The sequence below is a fragment of the Nannobrachium achirus genome, assembly GCF_963921795.1.
Source record: "Nannobrachium achirus genome assembly, chromosome: 12".
Lineage (NCBI taxonomy): Eukaryota > Metazoa > Chordata > Actinopteri > Myctophiformes > Myctophidae > Nannobrachium > Nannobrachium achirus.
This window is the reverse complement of record NC_137832.1, coordinates 16,836,601-16,854,580: the sequence shown is the minus strand read 5'-3', so window position 1 is coordinate 16,854,580 and position 17,980 is coordinate 16,836,601. Positions and strand designations below refer to the sequence as shown.

Here is a 17,980-nt window from a genome sequence, read left to right as displayed (position 1 = left end):
TGTGAATTCCACAGCGATGAGAGCAGCTACTGCAAAAGTCCACTGTCCCTTCAGACCCCCCCCCCCCTGGACCCCCACCCGAGAACATTTCTTCTAGTTAGCTCCTATAATTGGAGTCTAGTCATAAGAGCTAAACATCATCCATTGCCATGTTTCTACGTTTAGCAGTATGTAACTTATGACTGGCGGGGGCCCCTGTGAAACACGGCTCATCAAAGACGAGAGATCGAGGGGCTTCATTCCAAAGTATCATATCTTTTAGAGGGAAACGAAAAGAAATGTGTCGCTTGAAAAGGTCAGTCATAAATACATACACACATACATGTACACACATACATACATACATTGGAGAGGGAACAGTGGAAATCTCTGTCTGTTGGAACTGTTAAGGCCTGTCCAAGTGTCCAGTCTGTCCACACTTTGTCCGAAACCGAACTTTTCGGCGGAAAGGTCCGGTTCGACTACAAAATTATGTCACCCGCGACTTCGGAAAAGCATTGCACCGAGTTAGGGTTCGGGAATTTGCACGTCGGAAAGTCGCAACTCACCGAACATTTCGGAGGTTTCGAAGATACTATGGACAGGCCTTTATCCCCGCGACCCGATTCCGGACAAGCGGTTGAAGATGGATGGATGGATGGATATGATTATGAATACTTACTGTATACATGCATATAGCCTACATATACCGGTACATACATATAAAATAAGACTTATCGTACAAATAATTCTGCGGCTGTCAATCTTTCTCAGAGGATGTTAACAATCTCATTTTCTCATTGTACCATCATGTGCAGCAGCAAATACAAACATTTATTTATTTATTCAGCCAGTGGATCATAATACTGGCCCTGATGTTAAAGCACGCCATGCATTCTCACCCTGCGGAGATGAACCTGTGTGTGTACCGACGGGGGAATTCCTTCCAGATTTTATTTTTAATTGTACAAGCAGACTACATTGGATCGTATATCAACCGGCTTGTCGCACATTCTTCGGTTCAGCAAATAGGTTTTCCAGGTGATGGGGTGGAGTGTCCGTCGCTGTGGCACATATACTGAGAAGGGGTTATTTTCGTTCCGCTATGTGGACATCTCACAGGCTTATGCAAATAAACACACACGCGCGCACGCACGCACGCACGCACGCACGCACGCACGCACGCACGCACGCACCACACACACACACACACTTGGCCATGCATACTGTGCAATCATGAGTTAGTTCTCTCAATACACCAGGGGTCTTCAGCATTTTCAGGCCAAGGACCCCTTAGTTGAGAGAGAGATGAAGCAGGGACCCCCACAACTTATCATAGATTCCGTATAGTTTCATTGTTTTGGATTCATGTAAATTTTTGTTTTCAGATATTTAACCACTTGAACCGTCAATACTTTTAAAACTTGACCTTTCACTCTGTACTTGGTCTGCTCTTTTTCCCCTCTACACCAAAGCTTGTTGCCAAAAATAGCTGATCTACAAGCTCACATGTGAGCTTGTAGATCTGCTATTTTTGGCTAAAGTTCTTCCGAATATGGACGCTAGGGTTCAAGTGGTTAATATAAAAAAGGAGAAGACCCATGCAATACACGTATATGTGTGTGTGTGTGTGTGTGTGTGTGCGTGCGTGCGTGCGTGCGTGCGTGCGTGCGTGCGTGCGTGCGTGCGTGTGTGTGTGTTTTTAATTACCAACGTAACATTTTTATGTCAGAATCTCAGAGAGACGTGTGTGGCTATAAAGTGGCAACTTGATTGATGGATATAAGCGCTGTGATTGACAGCGTTTAAGAAGTGACATTAACAAGTGGAATCAATTGCTACTATGTCTGTGTCAGTTGCTACAAGCCCTCTTGTCACCCCCAGGCAGAAGCGGGTCAACATGTCAGAGATGCTTAACTGCTGTATTTTACAACGTTTACTGCCTTGACGTGGGGGGTGGAGGTGGTGGAGGTGGGGGACATTGGGGTACGGGGGTGGTGGTGGTGGTGGGGCAAGTGAATGTGAGTGCATGAGGCTCGTGTTACATTGTTTTGCATTGGCCTCCAAACCACGATGTCTCCTATTATGAACAGTGCAGCTTATAAGTTTGAGTTTGATCAGCGATGCAAGACAGTTTGCTCATATGTTCTTCTTAAAGTGATCCCTGACTAATACGACAAATATGTCTTAATACATTATAATTGTCCTCTATAACTACAAGGTAAAATTAAAAACACCTTAAATATTTTATTTCTCCTAGAAATAGCTAATCTTTCACTCAGTAGGGGAAATGCCTGTCGCAAGTTGATGATGTCATAAATGTCATGTGTCATTTTTATGGCATGCATGTGCAAAAAAACAAAACCCAAACACATTTGAAATATTGATTTGATGCTCATATTAACCATAGGAAGTATTAAGTTTGTTTTTATTTTCACATGCATGCCATAAATTCCATAGGGATAGATCACACTTTACATTTATGACATCATCAACTTGCGACGGGCATTTCCCCTATTGAGTGAAAGATTCGCTATTTCTAGAAGAAATACAATAATTGAGGTGTTTTTAATTTTACTTTGTAGTTATAGAGGACAATTATAATGTATTAAGGCATATTTGTCGTATTAGTCAGGGATCACTTTAAAGAAGTAGTTCACCCCCAAAATGACTTGTTTTCTATTGATTACTCATGCCACGGAGACTTGAGTTCAACAATATTTACCTGTTTTTTGTTGCATTCCTAATCCTAAGACAAAAAAAATATTTTAAATGTACCCTGATGGTTTCCCCATCCAGTGCCATGCATTTTGGTCTCCATCCAGGACCATGCATTTTGGTCCCCATCCGGAATCACCTATAATCACATATTTGTCTTGGGAATGCGACAAATAAATATTATTGAAGTCAAGTCTCCAAGGTGTGAATAATCAATAGAAAAAAAGTAATTTTAATTATACAAAAACTAGCCTATCCTTGTGCAGAATGTCCCATTTCACAAGTTAAAAATGTATGGAAAAAAATCTACAAGCTTACAATGCGCCTATATGCATTGTGAGCTTGTAGATCAGCATTTTTTATGTTATATGAACATAATCTAACTCTGCAAAGTAACTGGTAACAAAAGCTGTCAAATAATAGTAGTGGAGAAAAAGTACAATGTTTGCCTCTGAGGTGTAGTGGAGTAGAAGTAAATAAATTGAGAATTGGAAAAACTGAAGAAAGTCAGTCAAGTACAGTACAGCACTTGAGTAAATGTAGCCTACTTAATTACTTTACACCACTGAGAGTGTCACTGTCCTCCTTCCATTTCGTATATTATTATATTATACTCTATTTGGTAAACATACAGCCTTCAATCCCAAACCTGACATGTAATGGCATGTAATGAGTGGCTTGAAAGTTTCAGAGGAAATAAGAGTATCACTTCTGATGTTGATTGCAAGGACATTTGTTCACCTGATTTGTTTTGGAATCCATTACATGAAGTGGAAGTGTGAGACTAGTTAACCTACACTTGAAAGGAGTCAATGGCATCGTAAGTACACTCGTTTTAAATAGACAATGGTACAATAACGACCTATTAGCCACACAGAAAGGGGGGGGGGGTTAAGAGATACATGAAACAGAGAGGGGGCGGGGGTTAAGGGGGCAAAAAGGGAGAAAACAAGATGAAGGTGTGTTCATACTAAAAACAATGCCATATTATTATATATATTTGTTATTATATCAGGGAAGAGTTTCGATTTAGAAATAGCCAATAGGCTAATGAGCCACTTCAATGCACACATCAATTAGGAACGTGTTAACTTATTCAATAGCCCTCTATCTAGGCTACTTCCTGCAGGTCTTCAAGGGCAGAGGCGTCAATTGGGTATGGCAAGCTATGGCAGCTGCCATACCCTGGGTCCAGGGGGGAAAATAAAAGTGACTTTTAAATATAAATCCATGAATGTCTCTTTGTCTATCTGTGCTGGTTATTATGTTGTTGAATTACAGTAAAATAACTACAAATGCAAAATGTAACAAAATGGTCACTTTAACAAGGTAGGCCCTATTATAATTATTATATTTTCCACACTTGTATTCTCCCCATCTTGAATTAGTTTTTATATTCCCAGGTTCCGCAGGTCAGCTGCACAGGTGCAATGCATTATTGTTAATTGTGGCACGTTTACTAACATGCCAAGTTTAGCTGCACTTGAACAACCTTCCAGGCTGCCATATCCAGCCCAAGAAACCGTATAAACGGAAGAAAAATTTAAATGTAGGCCTACTACTTAAAATAGATGTGTCATGCCTGTTGCTAAGGTATGGCAACATGACTGCAAGACACCAGTCATGTTGCCATACCTTAGCTTTTTCTGAACTGACGCCACTGTCTTCAAGGGCCGGTAGATAGAACATCTCCGGGGTCCTGTCTGTGTGCCCTGCCCCTGCCCCTGCCCACCCACAATACAAAAATGTCAGACTCCGCACATGGGAGGGACTATGTGCCTTTCAACATTTAACCACTGACCAGCATGAGTCTGCTGTGCTGCTGAGAGAGAGAGAGAGAGAGACAGAGAGACAGACAGACAGAGACGGGGGGAACCTTTTCAAACCTGGAATTATCACGGCAAGCCCCTCATATGAGTTCACCGGTCTACCTGGAATTCTTCAGCTCTCCTCCTGCACGATGCCAACAGAAGAATTAATTGTTTATAATGGATCTTGGTGGATCTCCTTGTGATAATAAGCCACACGGATATTTTCAAGAGGGCTTCTTCTTCAACAATCCTTTGCTCTTGCTTTAAAACAATAATTGGATTCGGTTATTATCCTGCCTTGAGATACCTGCATCAAAAGGCCTAATCTGAAATGCTTTGAAGTTGTTGTCTCGTGAGATTTTAGGCAGTGTTTTTAAATGTGGATGGACTTCGCTGTCCAGGATTGTAGATGGACAGGTCAAGTGTGTGTTTTACCAAACGGACCTCTGTTGTTGGATTACGGCATCCTTGGATATCAGTGGGCTGAAGCATCATTTCTTCATCGGATTAAACAAGAAGAGGATGTATGGAATTAACCAGCGCTGTATATACATGTAAGTAGGCTAAGACAACCCACACTCACATATAGGCATATGTAGCCTATAATATAGGCCTATGTTTTCTAAACTGATGAGACAGAAATGCAATTTAATATATTTTTTGTTTCTTTACAGATCGTTTAATTTTTTCGTGCTGTGGTGTCATGCTCAGGTAAGCCCAATACTCTTGAGTAAAAGCACAAAATGTGAGCTTGTAAATCGGCTATTTTCAAATAGCCTTAATAGGGCTAAAGTGGATTCATGTATGTTTTATAATATAATCATTTATAGGCCTATCTGGCAAGTACTAAAGTTAGGCTAGTTACCTAAATTAAAGTAATTGTAGTGTAGTACAAGTAGGCTACAATATTAGGATCCGAGATGTAGTGAAAAAAACTATTGGAAATTGGAAATACTGAAGTAGGCCTAGGCCTAAAGTACAAATAACTTAAAATTGTAGGCCTATAAGTACATTACTTAAGTTAATGTAGCCTACTTATTTACTTTACACCACTGAAATTAGCCTACAGGAAGCTAAATTACCATATTTTTTTAAAGACTAGGCCTATTAAAGAAAACCGGACGCTTGAAATAAAGCAATTTGTAACGCCTATAGCAGTGTGCGTTAATTAAATTAAATCCTGGTGTCACAGCAGGTTAAATAGCAAGAAAATTAGAAGAAAACATGTGATTTTATATTATTTTTCCCTTTGTATGAAAAGGGGGAGAATCACCCGTCTCCTAATTTTAACCAGTATGTGAGGACGCAAGGAGCAGTGACGGACCAGCTCAGCCGGCGGCAGGTTCGAGTCTACCAGCTCTACAGCCGCACCAGTGGCAAGCATGTCCAGATCCACGGCAAGAGGGTCAGCGCGACAGCTGAGGACGGCAACACTTATGGTCAGTATGCTGGGAAAACTACTCACATGTCTTACTTGAGTCAATGTATCAATACTGCAATGCAGAATGTATCATCAATACTGCAATGCAGAAATACTCTGTTGCAAGTAAAAGTAACGGAAAAAGAAAATGTACTTGATTAAAAGTACAAAAGTATTGGCATCATGATGTACAAAAAGTAAAAGTACTCATTATATAAGCAAACATATGAAAATAGCCGATCTACAAGCTTGCAGATCGGCTATTTTCTAATTTTCCAAAATGTGTAGACCTATGTGGTTAATATAGGCATAGGGCATAGGCATATGTTTTGTAATAGCCTAAGGCTTAATCAATAGCTCAGGATATACAAAGTAACTAGTAACTAAGTTCTCAAATAAATGTAGTGGAGTAAAAGTATATGCCTACAATATTTGCCTCTGAGATGCAGTGAAGTAGAAGTAAAAGTTTTGGACATTTTAAATACCCAAGTAAATGTACTAATGTTACTACATCACTGATTATGGGCCTGATGCACTGTGTGTGTGTGTGTGTGTGTGTGTGTGTGTGTGTGTGTGCGTACGCGCGTGCGTGCGTGCCAGCGTTGCCAGAGTTTGCGAGAGAAATAAGCAGCCAGGTCTATGAAAACAAGCCCAAAAGAAGAATTATATTACACACTTCTATATTTGAAAATAGCTGATCTACAAGCTCACAACACGTTGCAATGTGTTGGGAGCTTGCCTTGTAGATCTGCTATTTAAAAAAAGAAAGAAAAAAAATTAAAGTGATTTATTTTCAGAACTGGGCATACATGGACAATTACATGTTAATTTGGGGGTCCATGACATGAAAATGTTTGAGAACCACTGGTTTAAACAACATTTATGAAACAAGCACCAAAAAAAAAACGCAACCCTCAACTATCAATATTATTTTATTAAGCAACTTTACAGAAAGACCCAAAGTAAGCAGACATGGCAACAATGGTGCGTGCACGTGATGGATTGGAGTAACCAACAGGGGTGTCACCAAATTCTGGGCCCTGTGTACAAGGATTCACTGCGGTGAATACGTCAGTGGTGCTCAAACCTTTTCATGTGAAGGACCCCCAAAACTATATGTATTTGGCCACAGAGTCAGACCCCCATCTCAAAATATCTTGTTCCCCCCAGAAGCAAAATTTGAGTTTCAAATGTTTTGCACACAAGATTTCCACACATTTTCACGACTTTTCAAAAATAGCAGATCTAGAAGCTCGCAGCACGGCACTCGGTGCTGCGCTGTGAGCTTGTACATCTGCTACTTTTCTATAGCTAAAATATAAAATAATGAAGGCCCCTCCACATTGGGCCCTGGTAACTCAGTCCCACTCCCCCCCCCCCCTCCTTGTGACGCCCCTGGAGGCCAACCTGCCAGACCCCCCCTCTGGGAGGTGTTGTCAGGCCTGTAGGCTATATGTTAATGTAGGCAAAGCCATCGTCTGGCAAATTAGAGGTTGATTAGAACCTCTTTTGTCTGTATTAGTGCCCAATACACATTGTTTTTGTAATGCCTAATGACTCCAATTAGACAAGAATGCACATTCAGGAAAAGGTTTAGTTGAGAATGTGTATTCCATCATCACGTACTTGAAAGGTGCTAGGCTACTGAATAACATTAGTGGAGTCAATAGCATTACCTCTGCGTCTAAAGAGCCACTTGAAGAGCATTTCCCTTTTTAAAAAAGCTCTAAACCGCAGACAGTCAATGATATTCAATGATATTGAGGCCTATAGAACTCATTTGTTGACAAAAACCGGGACACAAAATAAATTATCCACAGTAATGTTGAATTCAATGAGAAACTATTTTGTCCTTTCTTTTATTTCTAATAAATTATTCACATTATAATTAATTAGCCTATAGCCTACCAAATGTCAACAAGATACCTTATTTTATCTGTGAGCTTTATTGCTGTCAGTTAATATTGGGAATTAGCGATGTTTAAATGATCATTTCAAAAAAAGAACATTGACTGATGTGATGTTTGACTGGCAGGCCTATTCATACAGTCAAGTTAATTATTACAATATTATTTGGTTAAAAAGCAAAAGCTGTAAACTCCTGATATGTGCATTTCAGAAATGTTTGCGTCTGTCAATACAATATTATGCGTCTACTCTACACAGTATACAATGTGTATTTTCCACACTGCCATTTGGCCATTCATCAGTCAAAGTTGATCCACAATTTGTACTTCTAGATATACAGTAAATCAAAAAGGATTATAACACAAATATTCTGTAGTGGCTGTCTCTGTGTCTCGCAGCATAACTGCTGTGTGTGGCGAGGGAGTTGTTTCTGCAGCGTCCTAACTTTCTCCCCCCCCCCCCTCCTGTCTTTTGCAGCTCGACTATTTGTAGAAACAGACACCTTTGGCAGTCGAGTGCGGATAAGAGGTGCAGAAAGCGGCCGGTACCTCTGTATGAACCGAAGGGGGAAACTCGTTGGGAAGGTAAGATATAAAGTCCTGCTTTATTGTTTTCTTTTAAAGGAAGTAAAGTGTATGCCTTGCAATCTGGAATCGATTTGGACAGTTGTGACGCTTTAGTAGAACAACAGATACTGGTTATGTAATAGTTCAATTTACTTGAACCACGTTAATCCTGTCATCCCTACAGTATTTTGGGCTTGTCCTTTTAGGTGAAAATGTTCGCAATTATTAGATCTACAAGCTCACTATGCAGCGAAGGCTAGTAGATCTGCAGTCTTTCTTTTTCAAAATGATGTTTTTAGATTTTAGAAAATGAATGCCATGCATTGAGGGCAGGTGGAAATAGCTTTAGTTCTTCATAGAATGCAGGATTGATAGTCTAGTTATAGCATGACGACAATCTCAACAACAGTGAGTAATGTCTTGTGCACGCTATGTGTTTCAGGACAAAATCAGTGTGTAATATTTTATTCAAGATATGCATCTGCCCCTTCGTAAAATGGCAAACATATTTACTTACAAAATCTGGCTCCAATAGCAACTGCTTGCCACTGGTGTGGCTTTTTAATAGACATGCAAATTCCACCCTGGGTTAGTGACATTTTGTGTCTATTTGTCCATGGGCATGATCTATTGGAAAATAGTTCTCACTTGTTTCGTGATGGATACAGACTCCTGCTTTTAAGACTGACAAGCAGCTGAAACCAATGGGAGCAAACTACTCCCATTGTGTTTTGGTTACAAGCACTTCCTTCGTGGAAATGGAAAAGATGTATCCATCTGTCTGGCTGCCATGAGAAAGCCATGGATCAATCTCTCAACAGATTTTACATGTGTTGAAAGCTGATACCCTGGTAACATCTGTTGATAGGAAATCATGGATAAATTCTGTAAAAATGCTCTCTAGAAATCAGGCCTTAAAATGTGATGTGCCTCTAAAAAAAATAAAGTTTGTATAGGTTTTAAGAGTGCAGTAAGGTAACAGAAGACATGCAGTTAGTTGCCAGCTATTTTATGTGTCCTATATTTTGATTACTATGATTTAAATGTTGGAAATACGGCTCACCAAACTGTGATAAATAGAAAACAACATTAGCCCCTCTGTTGTAGTATTTCTTTGTATCAAACCTTTTCTATTAATTTCCCTCCAAAATGATGATGACTAAATATCCAAATTAACAACTGACACCCAAGACTAAATGAGTTTGCTCTGTATGAACTCAAAATAAGTTCTCTGCGTATAGTGCGTATTGTAATCTGTATTGCATGTCAGTGTTGACGACTTCTCTCTAAACTCAAGGTACATTTTTGTCCTACTCTTGTCCTCTCACCAGCCCAATGGAAGGAGCAGGGATTGTATCTTCACAGAGATTGTTCTGGAGAACAATTACACGGCCTTCCAGAATGCCAAGTATGAGGGCTGGTATGTAGCTTTCACCAGGAAAGGGAGGCCCATCAAAGCCTCTAGGACAAGGGAGAACCAAAGAGAGGTCCATTTCATCAAGAGGCTTCACACGGGCCCGCCTCCTTTCCCCAACATGGACCAAACCAAACACTTTGAGTTCATGCGTTTTCCTCCCACCCGTCGAGCAAAACGGAACAGGAAATCACAGACTTCTTCCTAAACGTGCACAGCCAAAAAGGACTGACCCTCTTGTGTAATAATAACACGAAACAGATGCAACTTTATTTTTGTATATTTTTGATAGGTAAAAAAGACAGTTATGCCAAGAAATTTTAAGTAATATTGCTGTAAAATGATCATGTGTAAATAATGAAAGAGAGTAAAGCAGATGGATTATATTCAATTGTCCTGTGTGGATGTGTTCACTGGTGTTTCATCATGGAGGGGGTTGTAGTGTTAGAGAGGAAATGAACACTGAACTTCATCATGGCAAATGCACTGTTTTACTTTTAAATCATGACTGCTGTTTGTGGGTTTGAGTAAGGACTTCTGTTGAGTGAACACATGCACCACAGTACAAGTGTACAATTGTAAATGACATGGCAATATAGCCGGTGACAATTGTCAAATATTGTCAATAGCCAACCTACAAGGTCTAAACTCTCAACGCACCACGATGCGTTGCATTGTGAGTCTGTAGATCGGCTATTTGTGCTATTTGTTGGAAAGATATAGGGCATGACCACTAGAACCCTATAGCATCATAATAGGCAAACATTCAGTAAAAGTAGCAGATCTACAAGCTCACAATGACCCTGGGTATCCCGGTCAAGGTTTTGTAGTTATGGAATCCTCTTTAAATAGAATGGAGGTCTGCACTGACAATACAGAAAAACAATGTTAAACTGGAATACAGCAATACAGCACTGTAGAGATATCTACAAATGTGACTTTAATAGCCTATAAAATGACTGCTAGAACACAGAAAGAAAGGATGGTACTTGTAAAGGATTAGATCATGGGTTAGGGTTAGAGACAATTATTGTTGTTTAACAATTGACGTTTTTTTGTGTGTGTTGGACATGACCTCTTGAGTCAAACCTTTAAAATCAATTTCCTGAAATGTAATTTAATTTCTGACACCTTTCGTGAGCAACTACATACAAATATATTTGTACTTGTTCTTGCTCGCATATAAAATTATTTCTCTTTTAGACAGAATGATGAAATCCTTAGAAAATGTTTTGACAGATTAGACAGACATTTGCTCTCTAATTAGTTGATCAAGGCATCAACCAATACATTTATTTTCTTTTAATGAATATACTTGGCATAGTTGGCAAAGGAGTAAGACATGAATATTGAATGAATTGCTGGATGGGATGTATCCGTTCGCAATGATGGCACATGTCTTTTAGGAAAGAAACGTGCAATAATTTGCTATAATTCCAGGGGCGCTATGAGCTAACCACACAGAAGGTCCTTGTTCACACAACCTCAACATAAAGGCTAATTTCTTTTTCAATCAACTACCTGACATTCATTGACATGAGCGTCCATGTTTCTAACTCTAAAGGCACGCGTACGTTTCTACAAATAGAACCAAAAAGTGGTAAATGGTGCATTTATATAGCGCCTCTATCCAAGGCGCTTTACATTGTGCATTACATTCACCCATACATTCATACACCGAGGGCAGAGGAAACCATGCAAGGCACCAACCAGCTCACCAGGAGCAACTAGGGGTTCAGTGTCTTGCCCAAGCCAAGGACACTTTGATATGTTGACAGAAGGAGCTGGGATTTGAACCACCGACCCACGGAGTATTGGCCAACCTGGCTCTACCTCCTGAGCTACAGCCGCCTGACCAAATGCACCCTTAATCCATTCGGTTCTACTTGTACACTCTTGGAGTTATTATGGGGGTCCATGAAATTAAAAAGTTTGAGAACCACTGTTCTAATATAAAAGAATAAATAATACAAATGAGAATCTAACCATATAATTCAGAAAAAGGTTATGAACCTATCATGAATCAAGCTATGAATAAATCCAGTATGTATGGTAAAACACATTGGTTCTCAAAGTCTTTGGGTCCACATTCCAGGGACCCCAGGGGTCCTTGAGGAGTTCCAGGGGCTCCCCAGCCAAATGATAGTTAGGAACCAAATGAACCCTTATGGATCTGTAACTCAGAGAGTGTACAAACGGGTCCATTTGGTTCCTTTTCTACACTCTCAGAGTTAAATTAACATTGCTTTTACAATCTAAATTGGGGTCTCAGAGATGAAAATGCCATTAAATGTGGGTCCGTAGCCAAATACATGTCAAACTGGAGGTCCTTGAAATTGTGAATCACTGCTAGAGCAGCAAAAATCTTCTCCTATGGGGATCCCTGGCATATCTTTTCGAATGGGGGTCCGTGGGCTAATAAGGGTCAATTTGGGGGTCCTTGAAAAAAATTTACTATTGTGTAAAAAGCATTGAGATGCCCTAGCACCCCAAATCATAACGGACTGCAGAAACTTCCCACTGGACTTCAAGCAACTCTGACTTCAAAAGACCATTTCTCTATTATAAATCCTTGTTTTGAGTGGTCTCGTGTAATATTAATATTTTGAAATATGGACTTGCTGTATGCCATAACAAAAACGAATAATTCACTGCATGTGCAATGTATTTAGAACATAATGAAAGTTTCAAACAAAGATATGAAAGTTTCAAGAAAATGTACTTTTACACATAACATTTTCTTTTTAGATTTATCTGTAATGAATCCCACTCAAACAGAGTTGCGGCGGTTCCCCCTGGTGGCAGCCTGTGCACATTGCACCGTGCATCAGAAGACCGGTCAGGTGATTGGCCGGTCAGCTGTCAGCTGACTGACTCCTCCAGTACCAGGAAGAGAAACATGCACAGCTCAGTGTCTGTCAGAGAAAACCATCCTAGCTGAACAAACCCAGGCGTATTGGAACAGCTTTACACATGACTGTAAATTAAAAGCAAAGGAAAACTACCTCGAAAAGCACAAATATGTTTGGCGGCGGTGGTGACGACGACGACGCGGATTTCTTGTCCCCGACTGGAGGGTGAGTTTTGTTTTCCAGCTAACGTTATTAGCCTGTATAAGCTAACGTTTGGTGGTTGGTTGCCTCTAGTCTACTTTGTCTTGGACTGTCAATATTGCAAAAATCCTTGACTGGTTCAACAAACTACAGACCGATACAGCCTCTTTTGTGGTAAAAAATAATACTACAATAAAACAAGGTTAGTATCAAACCAAATGCACGCCAAAGGTTTGCTCAAAGGTGTAACTTACTAGCTTTGTTCAATGCTTTTAGTGTTTGTTCTTGCCCCAGCTTACTAGTCTGATGAGTTGTCACATGCTTACACCCCTCCATTGATGTTCTGCCACGGCGCATTAGATCAGTGCAGTGACCTCTTGGTCCAGTATGCATGCATGAATGAAGTATCTCTCTCACTAACTACTGGCTACTGATCCAATTGAGAAAACATACGTTTACATTCATTGCCAAAGCTAGCCCCATATAGAACCTCACCCGTCGCTGCATACTGTTGTGCTCGAGGAGCACAACAGTATGCAGCGACGGGTGAGGTTCTATATGGGGCTATGCCAAAGCAAGTTTCAAAACAAGAAAAACTGTTGAAAATGGGGAACATATATAAGTTGGAGGGGGTACAGCATTGTGTAAATCCACTGACTGACACTTGCCATTTGACTCTTGAACATTCTAGCATTCTCTAGGGGTCTTCAACAGGGGCTCCAGGACCCCTAGGGGTCCGTGGTCCAGGGGGGCCACCATATCTTTGTGACAGGATATATCTTTTTGAACATTAACCACTTGAACCCTAGCATCCCTATTGTATTCTGAGGAGAACTTATGCCAAAAATGGCACATCTACAAGCTCACAACGCCTCGCTGAGCTTGTAGACTGGCTATTTTTGGCAAAAAGGTTTGATGGTTTAGAGGGGAAAAAGAGCAGACCAAGTACAGAGTGAAAGGTCAAGTTTATTGACTGTACAGGTGGTTAAAATATCTGAAAATACTTTTTTGTTACCACCGTGCTCTGACTTGACTGACAGTGATGTGGTGTCCTTTTAGACAAGTATTCATAGGAGAGATACACTGAAGAAGGCTGGATAGCCGAAACGTTTGTTTCTCATCCTGATATGTAATACAAAAAAGAAAGTAACTCTTGCCACTGTGTGCGATCCATTCTCCTATGAATAAAATGTCTGAAAAGACAGATGAATCCAACATACACTGTCAAACAAGTCTATGAAGCCATCTATAACATCTATGGAAAGGTTGCTCTATGTATTTACAGTGAGTGAGCTGCAGGTACAGGAGGGGGTTCTGCATTCTAGGAATGGACACTTCATCAGCATACATGACAGAGAGAGAACATTGTTGATGTGTCATCCATGTGAGAGAATGGACCCTGTTCTCAGGCCTGTCATAACAGGGAACAGACTATACTAGTATTATCAATGCTTGCTACACCTAAATTAAACATGACCACTATTTACCGCATTAGCTGCTGTTATGGCATGTCTGTGAAAGGGGTCTGACGTCCGGGGGTCCATTCATTGGTTGCATAATCACTAGAGCAGTCTACCACCTGATTTTGAGGCATTTAGGAAGTTTCCCAAACATTCCATGATTGCTATGTGATAAATAATGTCCCTACAATGTGAGCTGGTTTAATAAAAATTCCCAGTTAAGGGGTTGAATAAGGCAGGAGGTGATGGGTAGTGAAAGGAAGGAGGAGTGAACGCCATGGCTGCTAATTCCTTTCACATGTTGCTCGTTAGTCTGGTTGGAGCCAGGCAAGGGCTGCCTGCCTGCCGCCACAGTTCTCGGCTCAGCGGAGACTGACTGAGCAGTGAGCACGCTTTAAGCTCCGCCGGAGCGCCTCGCCTTCTGCAATGCTGTTGAATCTGCCACAGAGGTGTGACCACGTCGCAGCCCGGAGGAGGACAAAAGATTGGGGACAGCTTTTGGGGCCAGCAGCGCTGAGGGAAAGGAAGAAGAGGGAAGAGAAGCGAGGGTGTTTTAGGTGGTGTTTTGTCTCGCACATGCAAGCAGGCTGCCAAAGCTCTCCTCAGTTCCTTGCCGTGGGAGATGAAGGCCTCATAGCGATGACTATGAGCATCCTGGGAGACACTAACGACTACCTGTGGAGGGATTTTCACGGGTCTGTTCAAGCCCAGCATTTGAAATTCTTTGATTTCTCCTGGATACAGGAAGAGTGGGCAACTTCTATGTTCAATTGGCTATTTTTTCTCCCCAAAATGTAAAAAAGAATATAGAAAAAAATGTAAAGTATACATGATTTGAACATCATCATCAGACTTGCCTTTACCCCTGTGTGCCCCAAATGACATGGCTTATACAGGTTTGGTAGCAATTGTAGAAATATTAGGCCTTAATTATTAATTGTCGAATGTTAAAAAGCATGTTCTAATAACCTATACTTTACATTACTTATATAATATTTTATTTTTTAAGTACATTTTGGAAGAAATTGCCAATTTGTCCACTGTTCCTGTTACCATTTATTGCCTAGACTCTAGGCCCTAGAGTCTTGGGGGTTTCCCCACATTTATACAACATTAATCTTCTCTTGGCTGGCCAGCAGCAATGTTATTTACCTTTTGTCCTGTTACACACTGGGGCAGCATGAAATGTAGGTCTAGACTTGCTGTTGCCGAAAGTTGATTGGTCTAATATGGGTATATCATGTCATTGGCGAGTTTCTAGCCTGTTGACTGCTGCTTATGACTTGCATTCTTATAATGCAATATGGGAACTACAAACTAGCCCATTGTCTGGCTGACTTTTATATGAGTGGCTTATTGTGGTGCTAGGAAATTCTTAATTATGAACAACAGCAGTAGCGCTCTCAATCCTCCAAGTCAAGTTGGAAATCTTGTAAAATTAGCTTCGGTCAAACTGTCATTAATGTGGGAAATATGTTTGATGTGTACAGTACATAGTCAGTGGCCTTTTCAAGAACAACTCTTTTGCCCTCTTCTTACTTGAGAATCTTTCAGAGATCGCTTTAATGGCATGTCCAATCTAGCGTTTCTAACACGGAAGGAGTTCAACGTTGTCTGTAGGGATGGGTATCGTCTGCGATACTTTTAATGGTATCGATTGCGTGACGTCGATACTATCGGGTATCGGTTCACGTAAAAAACGAACGGTACATCGTTTCGATACTCTGGAAGGCACCCCTGGCCGGTCGCATCTGTAACAGTTGGGCTACTGAGAGTTTAATGACTGCTTTAGTAGGCTACACTCGTTACTGTGGAAAATAGCCGACAATAGCCTATAATGTTTATAATTATGATGATTATCCAACGTCTATACTCTCCGCTCCGCCACACTGTGTGATCATCATCATCACCTCTGCGGTAGAGCAGTTAAACTTAAATAAAAAAGTAGCGAAAATGGTATCGAAAAGGGTATCGTATCGATTTCCCAGGTATCGAAAAAGGTATCGTATCGATTTCAAAGATACCCATCCCTAGTTGTCTGTGTGACAAGTGACAAGCCGTAAAAAAAAAGAGGACAGCGGCATTGGCAAGGCAGACAACTTTACCAGCTACAGTTAAAATGGACCTATACTCTTTGTACTTGGTGCTAATTTCCCTTCTTGGTTTCTTAACTCATTGAATGCCATTTCAAGATGGCCCCCAAGTACCAGACTGCCACTATCCTAGATTTCTAGTGCACGGATCAATTTTTAGTGCACGGATCGTGCACGCCCATGCACCATATATGCATCATATGTGTAGTACTTTTTAACAGCTTTCAAACAAAAAAATCCGCTTGGAAATCCTTTCAGGCATTCATGAGATAGAAGCCTTCAAAGTCAGACAAAACAAACACTGCCACCTTCCAAATTTCTAGTGCACGGATCAATTTTTAGTGCACGGATCGTGCACGCCCATGCCTAGATCATGCACCATATGTGTAGTACTTTTTAACAGCTTTCAAACAAAAGAATCCGCTTGGAAATCCGTTCAGGCATTCATGAGATACAAGCCTTCAAAGTCAGACAAAACAGCCATTTTTGACATTTTGAAAGATGTGTTTGTTATGGGGCTAAACATGCAATTTCGCAATTGCGATCATGCCTAATACATTTGAGGCATTTTTAGAAATTTTTTTATAAAAAAAATTTTTGAAAAAAAAAAAAGCCTGGAAGTACTGTAATAACTCGTGAAACTCGTGCCTTGGCAGTCAATGAGTTAAATAAAGGGATCATCTTTTATTTACTCTGTCCTGTTTCCAGGGCCAAGTTGGCCTCGTTGTTTGGACTGGACCAAGCAGCCAGTCATGGGAATGAATCATTCCAGTACACAGCGCCTAAACAGCCCAGAAAGAGCTCAAACCCAGGTGAGATTACCAGTCATTTCTGGGTTTGCGTCATTATTTTGAATCTGACCCATTAACACACTTTAATTGAATTTTTCCATGTCCACGATCCAACAAATTTGTATTTGTGTATACCATCTTCCACCGTGATTAATATTGTAATTTGGTATGTCATGATATAATTTGTGTTAATTGTTTATGTGTTTATTGCAGTGGTTCTCAAAGTGCATTTCAGGGACACTCTAGGTTCCTTTATCGGGGTCTAAATTGACCCTCACAAGTCTAACTTTGACAGTGTACATTTGTACACTGTCAAAGTTAAGGGGGAGACCATCACATTTCAAAGTTTGAGAACCACTGGTTTATTGTATGTGGGCACATAAACAAAACGTAATGCAATGAATATCATGTTTGTTTGTTGTCCATTGGCAGTACCGCCTACCCAGAAACCTGCTGCACCCCCTGGTGCTCCTGCAGTGTTACTGGCTACCGCAGTCCAAGCCTTCAGGTTGTGAGTACAATATTTCCATGAAGCATAGTAGCCTTAACCAGTGTATCGTTGCTGTCGGGCAGACACAATTCATTGTGAGCTATTTTCAGCGTTCCTGACTCCAAACATGAAGTAATGTTTACTGATGATGCCTTGCAAACTGGCTAACTTTGACACAAAACTGCTGATTTGTATTATTGTAACTTTTTAGCGTTAAACTTTTTAACATGCATTATATCTGCAGCACAAAAGCTGCAGATGTATATTGATTTATGTT

General features: G+C 40.6%; 2 protein-coding genes across 3 annotated transcripts in view; both read left to right on the top strand.

Moving 5' to 3' along the window:
* Positions 1 to 5,030: 5,030 nt before the first annotated feature.
* On the top strand, positions 5,031 to 10,024 carry fgf17 (fibroblast growth factor 17; the record flags this gene model as incomplete). Its single annotated transcript, XM_080738322.1, has 5 exons — positions 5,031 to 5,062; positions 5,183 to 5,219; positions 5,770 to 5,947; positions 8,314 to 8,420; positions 9,734 to 10,024. 5 exons carry the CDS (start codon positions 5,031 to 5,033, stop codon positions 10,022 to 10,024), a joined length of 645 nt encoding a protein of 214 aa, XP_080594448.1.
* Positions 10,025 to 12,710: 2,686 nt separating this feature from the next.
* The window catches only part of fkbp15b (FKBP prolyl isomerase family member 15b), a 41,635-nt gene continuing 36,365 nt past the window's right edge, over positions 12,711 to 17,980 (top strand). For both annotated transcript variants that reach the window (XM_080739322.1, XM_080739321.1), the window contains exons 1-3: positions 12,711 to 12,893; positions 17,131 to 17,234; positions 17,646 to 17,724. In XM_080739322.1, the coding sequence (XP_080595448.1) occupies positions 12,838 to 12,893; positions 17,131 to 17,234; positions 17,646 to 17,724 (239 nt within the window). In that variant the 5' untranslated portion in view covers positions 12,711 to 12,837. The remainder of the gene's footprint in view (positions 12,894 to 17,130; positions 17,235 to 17,645; positions 17,725 to 17,980) is intronic.